The 19,757-nt window shown below is 35.9% G+C and overlaps 1 protein-coding gene across 1 annotated transcript in view; it reads right to left on the bottom strand.

Annotated features, from left to right (window-relative positions):
* Cdh7 (cadherin 7, type 2) overlaps nt 1-19,712 on the bottom strand; it is a 123,840-nt gene extending 104,128 nt beyond the window's left edge. The window contains exons 1-2 of the mRNA XM_005373040.2: nt 19,479-19,712; nt 7,800-8,205 (exon numbers count right to left, since the gene is read on the bottom strand). Coding sequence (XP_005373097.1) covers nt 7,800-8,009 — 210 coding nt within the window. The 5' untranslated portion in view covers nt 8,010-8,205; nt 19,479-19,712. The remainder of the gene's footprint in view (nt 1-7,799; nt 8,206-19,478) is intronic.
* Between the last annotated feature and the right edge of the window lie 45 nt (nt 19,713-19,757).

The raw sequence follows: 19,757 nt of genomic DNA, 5'->3' as shown, positions 1-19,757 counted from the left end.
TTGTGATATGTTGTAAAATGTTGTATGTCTGTTAATGTTTCCCTCCTTTTATCTTTAAAATAAAAAAATAAAAAAATAAAAAAAAAAGGAGGGAAAGAGCTGTCTCTTTTGCCATGTAAGAACACAGCGAGAAGGGAGCTATTAAGCAGGAAAGGAGCACTCCCCAGATAGTGACCCTACATGACCCTTGACCTTGCACTTCCTGGCCTCCAGAACTGTAAGAAATAAACTTCTGCTCTGTAAGCCGTCTAGTCTGATATGCTGACATTACAGTCTAAAGAGATACATATAATATTGAATTTTTTATCTTTCTTCATAATGTGACTTATTCCTTTTATGACAAATAAGTGTCAATTTTAGTTCACATTGTTCTAACATTTCTAGGATAGGAAGAAGAGGAAATTCTTTGACATAAACATCCAGAACTAAAATTAATCCAAAAATGTTATGAAACCAATGAACCACAGTTTGATGAAAGGGATACTTTTTCAAGTATGTGTTAAACTGGTCTCTTCTTACTTACTTCCACATATATCAAGTACTTATTTATTTGTTTTATTTCAAGTGTGTCTCTTATTTTATCAAATATAAAAACATCTTTCTAACTCATAAGAACTTCTGGACATCTATTCAGTACTGGGTATGAAAGACAAATATTAGAAGCTCTAAAAAGGAATCATTAGAAGTAATTGTTATTACTGAATCAATTCAACATTAAATATAATTGTATTCATTGTTTATATTTTGACTGTAAATATATTAAAATGTAGGATATTTGACTGCAATTTTTTGTGGCATTAGATTTAATATAAAGACAAAAATAAAATCAATTGCACTGACTCATTATAAATTCATGCGATTTTGAGAAGCGTGACCAACTACTACATAAAACTGCGCACATTCCGAACAGCATTATATAATGTAATTTTGCCCCTGCTTCTAGAAATGGATAATAGACTATATTGAATTATCTGTTATTTCTCCTTCAAACCGGTGATAGTAATTTTTCCCATTTATAGACACAGCTTACCTAACTTTATTCCTCTTTCAAGATTTCAAAACTTCTGGATAATTTGTTTTGTTTTGCTTTTTAGTAGAGGAAACTGAAAGGCAACACCTTAACCAAATAATCAAAGTCAGTATCACTACAAATACATCAGATCAACATTTTGTACCTCCTGATATGGTATGTTGAGAGGGGTAGATCTTTATTTCTGCAGTATTCTTGACAAAAATATATCTCCTGAAATTTATCCATTAAAAAGAGAAAAGAATCAAATACACAATGTGAAATATTCAAGCAAATTATTTGCTAGGAATTGTAACAAAAGACTAAAAAGCTGTCATAGATCAGAAAAGTCTAAGAAGACATAACAAATGAAGAAAGGGTGCTATTACACTGGCTCCCACCAGGAAAACTCTTGACTGAAATAATGAGCAAAGTTTAAAAATTCCCTAATGAATATTATGTAGTATTGTACTAATGTTAATTTCCTCTTTTTAATACTCAGTGCTATCATGTAAGATAATAACATTTGCAAACGATGACTTTGGTGACAGCATCTTACAATCTATTTGTAAGTATAAAATTACTTCAAAATAAAGTTTAGAATGTTCCTTATTTTATTTTCATTTGACAAATGAGGAAAATAAAACTCTTTCAGAGCCTTGCTCAAAAGAAGGACAAAAAATAATTATAAGTTGATGGGTTTCTGCTTCCTGATCTCCCTACTACACGAAGTTTTGCCTATTACTTTAGAAGATTTTGCCTTGCATTTTAAGAAGATGCTCCCCTCTTTCTTATCCCTCTTTCTCTCCTTCTCCCTCTCCCTGTCCCTTTTCCTCCCCCTCTCCCTTTCTCATTGGAAGGCTGTATATTAAAGATCCTTTTAAAAAAAATCACAAAGCTATAAGCCTTTACACCCTCATGGACTCATGTGTTCATGGATCCACGAGTTAGCTCTCTGGCTGCAGTTTAGCCCTGATATTGTTTCTTGTACTTTGCTATCTGGTGACCTGCTTGGCTTATCAACCAGAATGTGCACTCTATAAAAGGAATCGTTTTATTTTTAACTCTTAAATCTAGCACAAAATCTGTCACATAGTTTGCTTCTGACAAGTATTTGAAGAAGAAATTAAACAGGGAAGGAGGAGTATAGAAAACGCAGAGATTAAAAAGCATGCAAACCAGAATTTTTTGGATAGCGTTATGCATGCAAGTGAAAACTAATGGTTTCTCTGGTAGTCAACCTAAGATTTACAATCAATGTAAATCATGTAAAATGAATAGGATGAAATTTCCCCAAGCATAGTGCTTATCTATATATGATTAAAGCAAGACAGGCAGGATGACTGTCCTACTGCTGTCTAACTCTGTCATGCATCTTGGTAAGCCACAAGGACTGTAGTAGTTTCTGCGGCTGTGTGTGGTGAACCCTGCATAATGATGTTTGTCAAAGCAGTTAAAATTTGCATCATATAGAAAAGCTTGAATCAATATTTTAACTTATGTCCCCTCTTTTACACTTAAAAATCTCACATAAATGCAATATAAAAACAAAACTCTTAGAGAGTAAGTTTTATTTTTTATTTTTGTGGCTTCCGGCACTAAGCAGGTGGTATGTATAAACATAAACAGTTATGAAAGACAGCATTTTAAAATAATCTTGATTAACGCAGATAGAAGCGGACACTGAGAGCTTAACCTAAACTATCTGCAATTAAGCAGAGAGCTGAAAGTTCTCAATTTCCTTCAACTATTAGTTGCATAGATTCATCGGATGAAGTGTTTGGAAATTATAATGTTCATTTCTATCTTAAGATAACATTGATGATACTTAGCAGACTAAACTGAAATTATTGTGGGTTTCTGCATATTAGTAGCACAGTGAGACATAGTGTATTTTCAATTTGGTAAGAAGAAAAGAAAACAAAAATTTTAAATTACTGATTTTTTTGTTTTGTTTTGAAAAATGTACTTAATACCACATAGCTACACGGAAGTACTTTAAGAGCTAGAAACAACTGCCAGAAAATATTTCAAAAAGTCTGAACTTATTTGCATCCCACAGAGCTGATCCTGTCCAAATTCCCTTTGAAACCACCAGGAGTTCCACATTTCTATCAGCAAACTAACAAGAAGGCAAGAACAACGGCCTTTACAAATTAACTCTGGTTATCAAGACATTATGAAAATGGCTTTTCCATCCATTCTTAGAGAAACTAAGCTGTCCGTGTCTTCTCTCAAGATTTAACCCCACTTTGGGAAGTATGCAAAATTAAGCTATATTTTTTCTGGTTTCCGCCCCCCCCCCCCCCAGAGTCTATACATTATAAATCTTTTACTATGATAAATATGTTACTCTTTAAGCAATTAATATTTGGGATGTATTATTTTCTTTTTCTGTGTGTAATATAAAATTTCTCATCTAAGGAATCTAATTTTCAATTTAAGTTTTAAAAAATACAACCTGTTTTCATGATAAAAAGTTCTTTCTTTGGAACACTGAATTCAGCTTTAGAAATAAGGGCAGAGAATTTCTTGGCGGGAGATGCTGCTGAGGTGTAATGAAATGCATCAAAATTATCACGAACATTCTCAAGCATGGTTCAGCTTAAAGGAAAGCGAATCCTGAACACGACACTTCTATGTATTTGATTTCTACAAAGGTAATAGGTATAAATTCCCCCTGAATAAGGAAGGAAGAAAGGGGTGTAGCAAAAAAGGCAAGAGTGATGTTAATCCTCACTTAATAGTGAGGAAATGGAGTACAGAAGATTCAGGGAGCCCGCATCTCAGTGAGCGTAAAGGCCTCAGGCGCAGCCCTCTGCTGGCAGCCCATTACTGTTAGGAAAGATGAAAAACACTTAATAGCAGGAACAGAGGCTGGCTGGTCTTGTATCAGGAACAGAGGCTGGCTGGTCAGATGGCTAGGGAACTTTATGTGGAAAATGCGAAAGTGAGGGAAAGTCCCAGATGACAAAGGGCACGGTAGTGCAATGAGATGAGTAGAAAACTTGTCCTCCTTTGTACCCAAAATAGTACATCAGAGAAATGTGCAGCCACAGCAAGAAAAGAAGGGACACTCCACACTTTTTCCCCAAATGATGAGGAGAAAACAGTAATTAAAATATACACTCAGGGAAAGATGCACTATTATTCCTTAGACCTCCATTGGGTAAGGTCTAAGGACACTTTCTTAAATTTATGCAACTAAGGTCAACAGGTTATTGAATTATATCACAAGAAAACAGTGGAAAACTAATGATAAAGGACACAGTAGCAAATATAACACAACCCAGAAGTCTCAGTCCTGGTTGGTACCCACTCACTACAGCATACCTGGTTCCACATGACGAATGCTTCTACTTTGGTCTTGGGTTATCATCTGTCAACTAAACCCAGTAAATTAGCAGAAATAATAGAGCTGAAAGCTAAATAATGGCCGCATCGACCTCAGTGTGCTAATGATGAAATTGTATTAACCACACAGTATCTTAATTGATTTTGTTGGCCACAAATTATTAAAATGGTCTCCAAAGTTTAAGGTCTGAAAAAATTTAGACATGCTTTCTGTAGTTCTAAGTGCACCTAAACTAGATTGTTCCTTAATTAATTGAAGAAATTATAAATAATATTAAGCACATAAAACAATACCTGCCTTAATTTGAGGGATCGATTACATGTGACACATAATATGATAGATTATCCATAAATGTCAATTTATAGTTAATATGTGATAAAGTGGGGCTGGGGATTTAGCTCAGCGGCAAAAGCGCCTGCCTGGCATGCGTAAGGTCATGAGTTCGGTTCCCGGTACCGGAGAAAAACCAAAAAAAAAGAAAAAATATGTGATAAAGTATAAAAATGTCTACATTAGCTGAATACATATTTGAAATATTTTTGATAAGTTATTAATAGTCTTGAATAGATAACATTACTTCCATTTTAAAGGCAAGGACACTAAAATTTAATAGCATTAGGCAACTTATCCTAAATTATATAACTAAGGGCCAGCAATAAATTTGACATCAATCTAACATACACTGTATTTACCCATCATATGATCGAGCTAAGCTATAGTTTGTCAAAGTCATCACTTACATTACCTAAACGTAAGTGATACCTAAACAGCTAGATCTTGAGTAGATGACTAAAAATGTGGCCATTTAACTAGAATAAGGTAAACACACATATGTGAAAATTACCAATTAAATTCTTTATTTTCTTTTCATGATTACCTGCCTAGCTATTGCTCCTAATTTTTGTCTACAATTTTTAGTTCTTTACTTTGTAAATATTTGTCATCCTATTCATCATCTCCCTCAACTAAACAGAAAAATCAATTAATTTCATATACCCAGGTAATAAAAAAATGCATTGAGGCCAAAGCTATTGTTATTTATCTTACTCAGGCAACAACAAAAAATTAACTTCATCATCTCATATACGCAATTGGCAGTACTCCAGTACTGTGGTAAAGTTTTCATAAACAGCCGGGTGTGTTGGCACACCCCTGTAATCCCAGCACTTGGGAGGCTGAAGCAGGAGGATCACAGTGAGTTCGAGACCAGCCTGGGCTACAAAGTGAGCTCAAGACCAGCCTGAACTGCACAGCGAGACCCTGTCTCGAAAAGACAAAAACAAAAACAAAAAAAAAGTTTTTATAAGGAAATCTAAATTGTTGGTTAAGGCCTTGCATTTGTCTCTCTGATCAATAAATCTTTTCCCTATCTTAAGATTCTTTACTGAGCTTTTTATATTATAGTTTACTAATGTGTTTTTAAAAATTATTTCCATCTGAGATTTCAGTGTGAATGACTGTGTTGCACACAAATTTATTTCTATTAAAGAATCTTCTCTGATTGCCTAATCAAAAAATTGTAAAATTTCTCTTTAAAAAATGAAGGGCCAGGGCTATAGCTCAGTGTACAACGACTATCTGGTAAGTGTGAGGTCATGAGTTTTATTCCCAGTACCAAAAAAAAGAAAAGTAACTGAAAATTAAAAGCACCCTTTCCCAATATCTTAATATATATTTGGAGCTTAAATTATGAAAATTTACTTGTAGGGATTATTTGGACATAAAGTTTGTGAACTATTATGTAAAACAATATAATTTTTTTGAATTACATTTTTAATTATATAATAGTGTTATACAATTAAATGGTATAATGGTATTTAGTTTTAGAATGCCAACCTGGACCAGACAACTCAACTTCAGACCAAATTAACAGAAATATTTTTGCTATTGTAAAAACATTTATGTTCTCACAAAAAAATAGTTTCACTTAATAACTACTGATTCTTTTTGAATTAGTTAAGTATTGAAGGTCTGTCCAAGGAAGAAAGTTTAATGTATTTGTTAAATGTGTATTTAAAATGAATGGAATTTGAGAGCTAGATTCTTAGTCAATAAAAATATACTATGATACTATTCTTTTCTTAAAAGAATATAATTACTAAGAGAAGGGAGAACATTTAGTACCTATATAATTCATATGCTCATGTACTTGTTAAAGACACTGGCTATGAAAAAAAGGTATATGCACAAAACACTTGCGTATTTATGTACGCTTTCTGAGAAAAGCAAAATACTATCAGTGATCCTAAAATAATCTTAGTGCACAGGCCCAGATATCATAAATTCATTAAATATTTCTGTTTACAATGAAGAACTAATCAATATTTATAAAATATAAAGGTACTATAAGGAAATAATAGTCAATATAATAAATACTAGTTTGAATTACATAAATTTCCACCAACAAAATGTTTCCCCCTTTCTTAAGGTATGTTCACATGAAAAAATGACCCATGGAATAAATAATCAAGATTCCTTCACCACTGTTCAAAGTGAAAAAAAATGATAGATAAATTCGTCCGTTAGCTATGCTTTATTTTATGAGGAACAGAGGCATAACACTGACACAGTGAGGGGTAAAAATAAAGGGATGTATGCTTCTTGCTGATGTGCCCTACTTAGAAAACTTTCCCTAGCACTAAGAAGCAAATTGAGAAACTTAGGCATTCTTCACAAATTTAAAAAGACTGGAAATCAGAATATCATCTAAGAATTGTAGGGGAAAGTTCATATGAAGCAAAGGAAAAGTTTTCTCAAAGGAAAGTTCCATGCCCAGATATTCAGGCAGAAGTAAACTTTGAAAAAAAATGTCAATTTAGCTACAACTGGCCTCTAAATACCATGAATGACTCATCATTTGTCTATGTCACTTTTAATTGACTAGCATTCATATTTATCTTTAGCTGACAGGAAATTTTAAAAAGCAAGAAAAAACAAACAAAAAGATCTATGAAACAAAGTCATCAGGATAAATGGGTTTGAGTGTTCATAATTTAGACCATAGGTTCAACTATTTCACTTTTTACTTTCTAAATCGTAAGTATTGGGATATACTTGACATACAAACATAAATGTATGGATGGATATTATTTACACAGTATTCAAAAAGAGCAGCTAGAAAGTCAACTGGTACAAGAACCATTACTCTTTTATTACTAGATAACTTTGTTCTACTTTTCGTGGTAATAGTTTAGCAGGCCACTACAATAACGGCAAACCAGACCTGTGGGGCTCGTCAGTTACTTTTAGGAATAAAGCATCACTCTTTAAATTATGGCTTCATTGTAATAGAAAATACCCTGAATGCAACTCATACATTCTTTCACAGGAGTCATGTTTTCCTCTGCATCCCCCAAAGCAAAAATTAGCAGTTCTCAATCCAAACACAGACACTGACAACAATCATTTGCAATTTTGAAAAGCCAAGTGCCCTACCTTTCCTACATAGAGGGGGTCTGAACCCATGTATTCTTCCAGCACGAAGAACTGATTCCACACCCAGCTGCGCTTGGTCCTGGACCTTCCAGATTGGAAATAGGGCTTCGATCTAGACCTTGAGAGCTCTGCTTGACTCATCCCAGAAAAGCACAGGAGAAGAGATATCAGCTGCAGAAAATGGCAGAACTCCACTTTGCCCAACTTCATCTCTTTTTTTTCTTTCTTTTTCCTGTGTAAGAAAAAAAACTTGACAAGAGAAAAGGCACAGTTCCAGTTGGCTTAGTAGCTCTTGCCTCCGGCAGGGTGTCAGCTGGGAGTCCAGAGATAATAATTTGTAGAGTGTTATATTGGAAGAGGTCACCACTGCTGAATAGCTTTTGCCAAAGAATGGTGTAATAGGTACCTATCAGAACAAAAAGAAACCTTGCATCAGAAACCATAACACATTATAAATGGAACTTTCATTTATTAAATGAATACTGAATCTCCCAACATAGCATTTCTAAATTAATTAATATATTTGTTCCATATTTAGAAAATTTCAATAACTGTTGCCATATTTTGTGAATTACATAAACAGTGCTGATGTAGAATTATCTTCATTCCATAACACAACCTTAAAATTTCATGTCTCTCCTAGGACATTTTATTTGAACATATGGTTTATTTTACACAAATGTAGCAGCATCGTGTTAAAATCATTTTAATGTTAGCCTTTTTTTATATTAGAGGCAGTTTCTTTCACTGGTATTAGAATGTAAAAGCAAAGCAGCTCAAAGCAGGGATTTAACCAAATGGGAAGGACATATGCTGGTCTAAATCTCTTGCGTGAAACTGTAAAGAGAAATAAAAAAGTATGAGGTGATTCAAAACTGGTTGATTGATTCTGAGGCACAGAACACCAGCTGTTTGGATGTGTTCTGATTTGATTGTGATCAGCTGAAAAGCTCAGTAGTTTCCATTTTCCACTCTTCAAACTTATTGTCATGTGCTGTGCAGCACGTTGTTATGCTACTTTAGTGACATTATCCTGCACTCAACAAATATTTACTAAACATACCACAGTGGAGCTTGTGCATAGTAGGGCCTTCCTGTATGAACATTTATGGAAGGAAATAGCAGTACTGATCAATAGATGGGTGAGGATACTCAACTCTATTTGTGAGATTCATTGATTGTTGGCTCGCACCCAGGAGGTGCTGCAGCAACAGCTTGGAAGAACCTTTTCATTCTACTGTTTTTTTATTCCAGTCACATAATTCTGATTATGCAAGAGTTATGAAATCAGTTACTAAAAAACTTCCAAACATACCTCAAAACATAGAGGAATGAGAATCTACAACAAGAATGCTATGTTACATGTTGGTTTGTGAATTCATTTTATTAACTATAAATAAATCAACAATGGAATGATTAAGGAAAAGACTTATGTATTTATTTCTCAGTGTGTGTGTGTGTGTGTGTGTGTGTGTGTAAGACAGAAAAATATAGTTTTTTTAGAAATAACTTTAAATACATATGTATATTAAAGCTAAAATTATGCAATCCTTATAAGCTTTTCCATTTTTCCACCCATCCCTCTAACAAAAGTTCCTGTTACTTAAAAAACAAATATCTCTGACAATGAAATTGCATAAGAATATATCATGTATAGTAAATAAATGTGAAAGAGCAAAACATATAACTTTATTGATTATTTTAAATAGTCTACACAACTGGAAGGAACAAGGTACATTGATTTTGAGCTTCATAAAATCAACATCTACACTTTTAAAATAACTCTATAAGGTTTTGATACATCACCAGGCACTTCAAAATGTTTAGCAAATCCACATACATTGACAAACAACAGAATAAATAACTACTAGTATAGAATATTATCTTCAAACTGCATTGAATGCAATGTTACCAAATCTAGCTACCAGCAGAGAAGTAAAGTAGGACACAGAACAGGATAGAGAGGACTGGTTAGTGGGTACAAAAATATAGCCAGACAGGATTAAATTGTAGAATTTTATGACACAATAAAATGGCTATACTCAATAATTTACTCTATACCCTAAAATATCTAAGAAGACAGGTATTTGAATGCTTTGGCTACAAAAAAGTTAATATTTCAGGTGATGAGTATGATAATGACACTGTTTTGATTGTTACATGTATATAAGTGTCAAAATATCTCACTCTACACAGTGAGTATATATTATTATTATGGATCAGTTAACATTTTTAAAAGGTGAAAAACATTTACTTTATTTAGAAATCACCCTGAGGGGCTACCTGTTCCAGACTTAGGGTTATAAACAAGCAATAATGCACTGAAGTCCTTATTTTAACTTAAAATTCCATCATGCAGAAATCTGAAAGCCTGGATCTCCAGAGTTAAAGGAGACAAGTAATTGCCAAAACTAGGAAATGGTACACTGGCATAGCCATCAGTCCAATGACAAGGCAGAAATCATGAAGAGTGGTCATTAGTCTGAGGGACATGAGCAGAGATGGAGCTAGTTCATGAAGCTTCCTTCCTCTAGTGGCAAACCAGGTCTAGGGGTGGGGAAGAGACGTATCAAGTTGCCATTCTCCTATCTCCAGACAGAATGAACTTTCTCTTCGAAGCAATGGCATGAATACTTTCATCTTTGATCCTTAAAACAATGCTTCAAAATGCAACATAGCCAAATTATACTGTCTAGACTACTCATAAACTGAGTATACTTGGTAACATTGAGTCTCTGTGAATATGTATCCCATTTATGGAAGGACTCAAAAACAAATGAGCTTTTGGAATTCAAAATCTGGGTAGCTGCTCTAAGTACATCTTGGTAAACACAGAATGTTACACCTGAAAAAACTCAAATTATGGGTCTGTCGTGTCTTAACTATGCAATCTTGGATAAGTAAAATTCTAAGAAGTTAATTTCTAGGATGAAGCCACAAGTTTATCAACTATAAAATAGAAGTGACAACAATGGCATCTACTTCATAGAATCAAAGGAGCAACTCATAGGACGTTCTGAATAGTGCTTGGTACATTCAAAAGCAACTAAAATAGTTGTTGGGCTACTATTGTCATCAATTTTTACTTTGAAACTGAGTATACTAAAATTAAAGCTTATTAAGAGATGTTAGTTTTTGTTCCAATGTTATCAATGTTATTTTAGGTGTTTTTTTTACTCTAAGAAAAGTCATTCTTTAAAGCTACAGTTGATATCAGAGAAATGCATGTTCATGACTTAGATACAGAGACATCAAAATATTTGAATGGCCAGGCGTGGTGGCACACACCTGTAATCCCATCACTTGGGAGGCTGAGGCAGGAGGATCATTGCGAGTTTGAGACCAGCCTGCACTGCAAACTGAGCTCAAGGCCAGCCTGAACTGTATAGTGAGACCCTGCTTCAAAAAGATAAAAAAAACCTTTTTGAATACAATATATATATATATATAATTTTTTCTTAAAGACATACACTCTATAAGGAGTTATAATTCAAAGACTGGTATCAGAATTGAAGAAGTGTGACACTGCACAGGGAGCCAGTGATGCAGAGCAAAAGAAACATCAGTTGGACTGGAGATCAGGTTACTGGAGTCTTTTTACTACAGCCTCCATCACTTACAATATGACCTTGGATCCCTCTGGAGTTTTTCATATTTATAAAATGAAGAAGCATAAGTCATATAATAAAGTCTAGATTTTTCCCCACGTATTACATTTAGAGACAAATGTACAAACTTGATTTTTTTTAGATTTTTGAAAGTTGTAATGAAGTGCACATCACTAATAATTAAAGCTAAGGGGTAGATGCGTTTAAGAGTGATGGAAATGTAAAACACGTTCAGTTTGTTTACAAAGTGTTGCATGCTCTTTAGCAAGAGCTGTTTCATTTACGCTTTTTGCTTCTCGAAGATTATTTCTTTTCCACACAAGATTGAACATTATCAAGTGACTGGGAAACATCAAAGAAGGGAGTTGTAGAACATGCATGTGTGACATATCTGTGAAGTAAAGATGCCTGAAACTGCACTGTTCCCTTTAAATCAACAGTTTTATAAAAGCAACTACCCTGAACACAAACCTCAATGAATAGACACATTCATGCTAACTTTGTACCAAGAAAGGTAGGCACATAATTGGCATTTACAAAATATTTACACAATGTTTGTATCCATTAGCCTCTGCTAGGTTCTCAAAATAGAAAGTTAACCATATAATAAATCAGTGTATGCATTCTATGGTAACTGAACCATGTTTTTGAATCACAATCACCTTGGGAAACTGTATTTTTCTGCAGTATTGGAATTATTTGCCAAGCTCTGGAGCCAAGTTTTCTCTATTTTGTCTCAAAGCCTAGAAGATTGCACCAGGATACTTTAACAGATTTTGTGCACATTACTGGAGGAAGAAACTCTCATTTATATGGCAGATGAATACCTCTGTAATTCCATTTTGGACTACTGGGAACGCCAAACAATGGTGCTTAGGTAATTGTGATTTGGAGTGTGTTTCATAACATGCTTACCAATATTTTTGGTAGTTACTAACACTGTCAGAAAAGTACATCTGGCCTGGCAGCTGGAAAGTTCTCTGGTCCCATGTTATTTCTTTCTTTTCTTCATAATTCTTTTCCAAATCCTTATTATCTTTTTAATCACAACAGTTTCTTTAGGTAAATGCCAGTATAGCCATTCAACCCAATTTATCCTGCCCTGAGCTGTGTTACCATGTCAGAAAGAAGGACCTTGAAGAGTTATTAAAAAAAAAAAAACCTTAAGTTCTTTGTGTTTGTCAAAAAAGAAGCAAGCAACATTTAAAATTTCTTCATGCACTACATAACCTGTCCAGTTTTTCTGTCTTCTTAGTAGCGTGTTTAAAGGTACAACAATAATATGTTTATATGTAAGTGAACTCAGGTAGAAGGTAAATTGCAATTGTCAACTTTTCACAAGAGTCTAATTTGCCTCAAAATATATGCCCCAAAACAGAAACACTACATCCTGAGAGGTCTACATGGTTCATCTTCCCCCTTTCTCACCTCCTTTCTGATTGAGCTTCCCCTACAGCTGTTAATAACAGCGGCCACATCAAAAAGAAAGAGACCTTTGCAAGAAGCAGGATGGTTGGTATTCTGCCCTGGTGGGAAGGTTAGGAGAGTGATCCTCTGGAGATTGGGACAGCTGACCTCTTCACTATTGCTAGCAGAAAAAAAGTGTAGAAACACATTGGCACACAGTAACTTCTACAGATCTATGTCAACTTCTGGACAGTTACAAATATGGAGCATTATAGCTCTGAGGAAAAAGCAGGGAAAAGCGACATCTGTGCAGAGAAACGAATAGGGGTCAACCAGAGTTGTTTGCAAAACTACTGGTGATGGCTAGTAGAATAATGGCCAATATGAAATAAAATCAACTGATGGAAAACTAAAATTGCTATAATATTTTAAGTTTATATCTTGTATTGTTAAAAATTATATAACACTTTACATTTTTCCAAACTGAAATTACATGAAAATCACAAATAATGTGATTAGTATGATATACCTTAATCAAAAAGTGTACAAAACAGAGCCTAGAAAATGAAATATTGAATGGGTTGAAGCAAAAAGGAAAAAGGAATCAGTCAGGAAATATTTACTAAATCAACAATACTTATTACAGCTGCAGTCATTTTATCATGGTACCATTTTGTTTCAATTATTTTTGTTCAACTAAGTGGCAAAGAATTATTTCAATCTAAATTGTTTATTATTCATTTAACCTTAATAGCCAGTATTATTTTACCAAAATGAATTCATTACTATAAAACTCTGAGATTTTCTAGTTCACTTAACATCACTGTGAAGCCACTTTAAAAGTCAGATCAAATGACTAACATGCTTAACCAAATGTTTTGTTCAGACTTAAAAACAATGGCTAGAAGTCTCTTTGCTATCAAGAATTATATTTGTTATGCTTCAACATATCAATTCTTAATCATCAAAAAAGCAAATCTTCCAGAACCTGTCCTATCTAAAGTCAGCATGCTTACTTAGAACATAATAAGTAGTATAAAATGTATCATATTCAGCCAGCACACCTATACACATGATCACAAATGTAGTTTTAAAATCCATACTTGACAATTCATAGATGCTAGGGTAGTTTCACTAAAGGTACACACCATTCTATGCTTTTTACAAATAATCTCCACTATAACTTTCAATTATATTAAAATGAACTATATTAGTGTTTTATATTTTCTAGCATTCAAAGTTAAATTAGAATGTGTTTATTGCAGTCCAGTATAAATAAACAATGGTTTATCACAATTAAACACTTCATTATTTCCAAACTTTCTCTACATTCTAGGCAGAGAGCAACTGTTCAGGTTTCTTGGGTTCTGCATCAGAACCAAGTCTGAACATACCTTAAGATATAATTTATATATATGACACTGATGCACTATACTACACTGATGCACAGTTTATTTTCTCTTAGTAATATTGATTCAAAGTGCAGTCTCTAAAAAATATTAGTGCAGTTCACCAATAAATAGAACATGATAGTCCAAAAATAAAGATTTGCATTTTCTAAGAAAGCAATTGTAGAAATGATGTTTAAACACTGTCAGTACATGTAATAAAATGATCCATAAAAGTTGACTGGTGAATATTTCCACAATCTACCTTATATTTCCTGAGACATTTTGTTGGCCATCCATAAAATATAATGGTACAAAAAATCATGGTTATCACAATAACAATAAAATAAGGGAAGAAATCTTCTAGTTGGCCTATTGGGAAGAAATTGGCATGTCCAAGACTGCTTTAATGTTGAATTACATTTTATAAGTAGCATTCTTTTAATGACTCTTTATGAAGGAAACAATGCACAGGTGTAAAAGTAAAAATGAGACAGTCCACAGCAGTGGTTAGACAGCACTCTGCAAAAATATAATTGCTTTAAAAAACCATCTTTCATTTACTAGATCTTTGATGTTGTTTGGGAAAAAGTCTGCATTTTTCTGGATATTCTTTAAGAGTTTAGTGGCTTTATTTAAATTCAGTGAAGACACTGTCTTCCGATTCACCTAATTTCTCTTTAAGACATTGTTCTACCCTTGTTGTCCCAGGACAGTAGACACCTGTGTTCCCTGAGCTCCTCCCTGTGACTTCTCTGTCCACATGTTAGAGTAATCTGCTTTGTGCAATGAGTTTCACTCATTCATAGCTGGTGTTACATATTTTTTCTGCTTTTAATTATTTTTAGAGTAGAATCACTTAATACATTTTGGAAATGCCAAAAGGAAATAAGATATATTGTAATCTCCTTCCATCCATGGCTGAGCAGATGTCAAAATTCAACACTACAGAAAAGTAGACAGCATCAAAGAGCTTTTAAAAGCTCTTAAAACTCTTCAGCTGCACTTTATTTGGAACTACAACATTACAAGCCATGCTATTAATGACAGTGTATGTAAGATAGTTATAGAGAATGTCATTCAATATTAAAGAACGAAATAGTTTGGTTCTCACGAGGGTTCACAGAAGAAGCATAAGAAGTCTTCAGTTCTGCTGCTTGTTATGTTTTAAGCTTTCTGAGATGGTGGATCAATGGATGGATAACTGAAGCAGAATTTATAAAAACCTAACCCTGTCCCTTCTTTCTTTATCACAAAATAAAATTAAAATGTGTAAAATCTTAATGAAATGCCCAAAGTCAGAGATCTGGTTACTGATGGAACTGGGCATAATTTGATGCAATAAGTGTTTGTTAAAAATGGTTCACATGGCAATGAATCTTTGTTGTTAAGATGTGATCTTTGAAATTTACCATCTTCCTCAAAAGCCAAAAAAGTAGGTTGGATCATGCTTACATGCTTATATGACCAAGAGTTTTAGTTTGCAGGTAGGAGATCATTATGACTATGAGTCAAGTGGAAATGCAAGACAGAGTCAAAATAAATATGTCTCTTTCTATAACAAAAAAATAAAGAATGAGCAGGTATGCCTCCCTGTTTCTAAACAACTGACAATCAAAAAATAACTTCTGATTACATTAGGGTGTTAAGAAGTGAACTGAAAATTGAACAAGATTCACCAGATTCCATTGCATATTTCAGAAACAGAGGCATTTAGAAGCAGCTCAGGAAATTAGATAGCTAGATAGATAGGTAAATAGATAGATAGATAGGTAGATAGATAGATTTTTTTGGCAAAGTAGCTATGATAACAGTAATGTACTCTTTTTGTAGGTGCTATATATTCTAACTTTTGAGATGGCAGACTTCTAGTCTTCCCATTATAATCACACTAGATTTAATTCCGCCCTTTTCAGCTTGTAGTAGAGCTATATAGTACTATTTAATTCAGTGCATTTATATACCATTTAAGGTTTACCATTATATTCAATAACTTTAATGTTAATGAAAGAGCTTCTGCACTTAAAATGTATAAATTTTTTTACATTTTAATTAGTGAGGCTTGGGACTCTACAATATGTGATTTTCCACATAAAGAAACTGTGATCAAATCTATTAGCTCCATGGACCACATAACATTACAACCACAGACCACAACCTCCTACAATTAACTGGCCTACATATGTAGGCAGGGACCCTGGAAATGAATCACAGAGCTGGTAGTGTGCATCTGGCTATCAAACACAGAAAGAAAACTTCTCTACGTGGACTGCAGTGTCAATTTCAACTAAGTACAACAACCTCTGCCAGGAGTGAAGGAATGAAAAATAGGGGAATAATGGTTTGTAATTAACTACAAGAACCCTACGTAAATTAAAAAGTAAACAAAGCAATAAATTATAGTCTTTCTGAATTATTTATGTAATAACAAAGTAGGAAAATTATGCTTAATGTTCCTTCTCCTTGCCCTTTATTTTTATAAAAACTCTAAGCTGTATCAATTTCAAATTTTAATTTGCCCTTGTATTTACCTTGTTGCCAGGTGTGATTTATGTGACTTCAATAAAAGGCATCATGCTTCAGTAAACACTACACAAAACGGCAGAAAACAAACTCTACCAGGATGAAAATATATATTATAATCTGAAATAATTATATGGACAGATGTCTGCATATTCATTTGTGCTGGTGATTTACCAGGGAGGAGACTTGCAGAACGCAAGGGGGAAGTGTTTGCAGAACCAGCGAATTCCCAGAGGAGGCACTCGTGTATTGCAGGTTACAGCTCGATCTGCTCTGCTTGTCACAGGCTGTGTCACACACAGGACTCTGATCACATGTCTTCTTTCCTTGTCCTCACTTCCCCTCTATCACCCCACTGAGGATCAGCCAATTCCTTCATCGAAGGAAGAACAGCTTTCCTTCCACAAGTCCCTCTGCAATTAACTAATGTATGTTAGCTATTTTAGAACTTTCTGAAACTCTTAATGCAAGCTAAGTCTTTGAAGCCTTCCAAATCAAATAAAAACATTTTTTTCTTGTGAGAGAACCGTGATATGATACAAGCTGTTAAACCAATAAATTTAAAACCTTATAAAATCCAGGAAAATTGGAATCACTCAGCAGTAAATATTCACAACATAAAGCAATTCATGAGCTTAGTACTTGGTAAAGAATTTCTGAAAGATCTGACAAAGTATTTGGCTCAACACGAAGATGTATTCACTTCTTGAATATCTGAACACATTCTGAGAAGTTTGTATCAGCCTTACCGCTTGAAAATGCTGAATAGGGAGACTGGCAAACAAACCATGCCTGAGAGGAGACAGTGGTTTGATTTTTGGACTACAGAAGGCTGAACAGTGGCCAAGAGACTGTGCTCTCGCCTGCTCTTCCTCATTGGCCAGTGAAATTCAGAGTCAATTCAAGGGTAGATTCAGTCATACAGATGCTTTACAAGCACCCTTTCACAAGAAAGGGGACGCTCTCTCTAGTCAATAAGCAGACTGAAGAAGAGTTGTGAGTCTGTCACCTGATTGTTAACACAATTCTAATGTCCTATTGCAGCCCTTAATTACAATAGTACCTTATGTTGTAAGTGCACAATGCCCTTAATAAAAGCTGCAAACCTTAGTGGTTTTTATGAGGGTGATGGGCTGTTCTGCTGATTATTATTTTCTTTATTTTTCTTTCCGTACACAGCCTTTCAGCAAGCTTTACTGAGTAAGACTATTAACATATGGGTGCTACCTCACTGCTTCCACCAACACACTCCACGCTATGCACTAACTTATCAATAGGCTACTACAAGGTTGCCACTTTGACCTCCCGCCTCAGTGCTCTTGCTTCCTCATCCATACTTTTGCAAAGAGCTCTAACAATGAAAGGTTTATCAATGAATTTGTCCTTTAGATAGAGTAACAAGGAAAGAAGTTGGATTGAGACAAAATCTCACTATTCCTTTAGAAAATAAGTAATTTGGAGTGAGTTTGTAAAAGCTTCACATACAAGTACTTTCCCCCAAGCTCTTTCCCCTCTAACAACTTGTCCCCACAAAGACACTCTTAAAACTATTTTGACATCCTGGCAGTGTATCTGTGCAAACTTCTTGTTTACAAAGGCCATTGCTGTTCACAAACTCTCTCAAAATAAGTATTTTTGTGCTGCTAATCGGATGTTTAAACTACATAGCAACGTTTAGCAAAGGCCAAAAACTGATGTTCAATTTTTCTTTTCTTTTGTACAAAATCTGCTCATTACTTTGCCATGAAAAATGATCTGAACACCTGCCTGGCAAAAGAAATTATGAAGGGTAAGTCTTACTTATAGACAATTCTCTTAACAAACGATCTAACAGGCAACATATTCCTTGCAAAGTAGAAGGTGTTTTAAGAATACTCATGGTTCAAATCGTGCATCTCTGAAGTCCTGAGACACCGTCTTTGTGGTTTCTCAACAGTTTGCCATTTGCCCAGAGCTAGGTGAACTCACTGCCAATCTCTACTCACCTGAACTATGACATCTAAGAACTCCGTGGGGTTAACGATCTAAAGCGTGAACGCATACAAAACAAAGGTCCTTTGGTATTAATCCACGCGGGAAGTACCAGCAACTAGCCGTGTGCCCTGTGCACTCACGGAGAAGTCCACCAGGCATTCGGAGAAACAGGGCACCCTTCGCCAGCTCGCACCTAAGGCACAGCCAGGCGGAGGGGAAGGAGGACGCGGAGCCCAGGCAAACCCTGCGGATGCACCGTATCAGCAGAATACTAATTACAGAAGAAAGCAAAGCAACCTTAGGTGAGTTCCACCTTCACGAAAGGCCAGATGGTTCAGAGGACTCCTGCGCACACAGGCGTATACCCGCGTCGAGCCTCAGACCTCTGCAGAACCCAGCGGCACAGGCTGCACGGAGTTGTGCCCCCATCAGTCCGAGGTCAAAAGCGGGGCCCCGCTGTGCTCCTCTCGGAGGAGAGCGGTCCAGATTGTGTTTACCGCTGCATCTGAAGAGTGCTGGGATGTGCTCTTACCCTAAACTACTTCTCGCGTTGCACCTGGTGTCTGTCAACACCGCTTTCCGGGCCAGGCGCCCGCAGCTCCATCCGCACGCCTGTCCTGCCTTGCAGAACAACGGCTCACGGCAACGCACAGTAACTTGGGAGCGCCCAGGGAAACTCCACACGGATCCCCCCGCCCGCCTTCTGCTCGCCCATCAGTCCTGCTTCCACATCTGCCCAGCGGCGCCTTCCCCAGCCTCTAGCAGGCAGACACACTCACCTGGGGCCCCGCTGCCCTCCGGGAGGCGTCAGGCGCTAGGAGCCCAGGCGTTTGCATCCGAGAGGACGCGTGCACAGCGGTCGGGCGCCACGGGGGCCTCGGGACACTGCGCGCCGCTCCGCGCGCGGGGCGGACTGAGGGCACCTTCTTGGCACCTTCTCCGGCCCCAGAGCACCGGCTCCTCCGCCAATCGCAGCCCACTGTGCAGGGCGCGGGGCCCCTGCCCGGGCCTCAGGCGCCGGGTCCCGCGCTCTCCCCGCTCGCGCCAGCGGCGCAGGC

This window comes from Chinchilla lanigera, unplaced genomic scaffold (assembly GCF_000276665.1).
Source record: "Chinchilla lanigera isolate Chin_1 unplaced genomic scaffold, ChiLan1.0 scaffold00001, whole genome shotgun sequence".
Classification (NCBI taxonomy): Eukaryota; Metazoa; Chordata; class Mammalia; order Rodentia; family Chinchillidae; genus Chinchilla; species Chinchilla lanigera.
The sequence above is the reverse complement of the archived record's forward strand: the minus strand, read 5'-3'. Positions and strand labels throughout refer to the sequence as shown.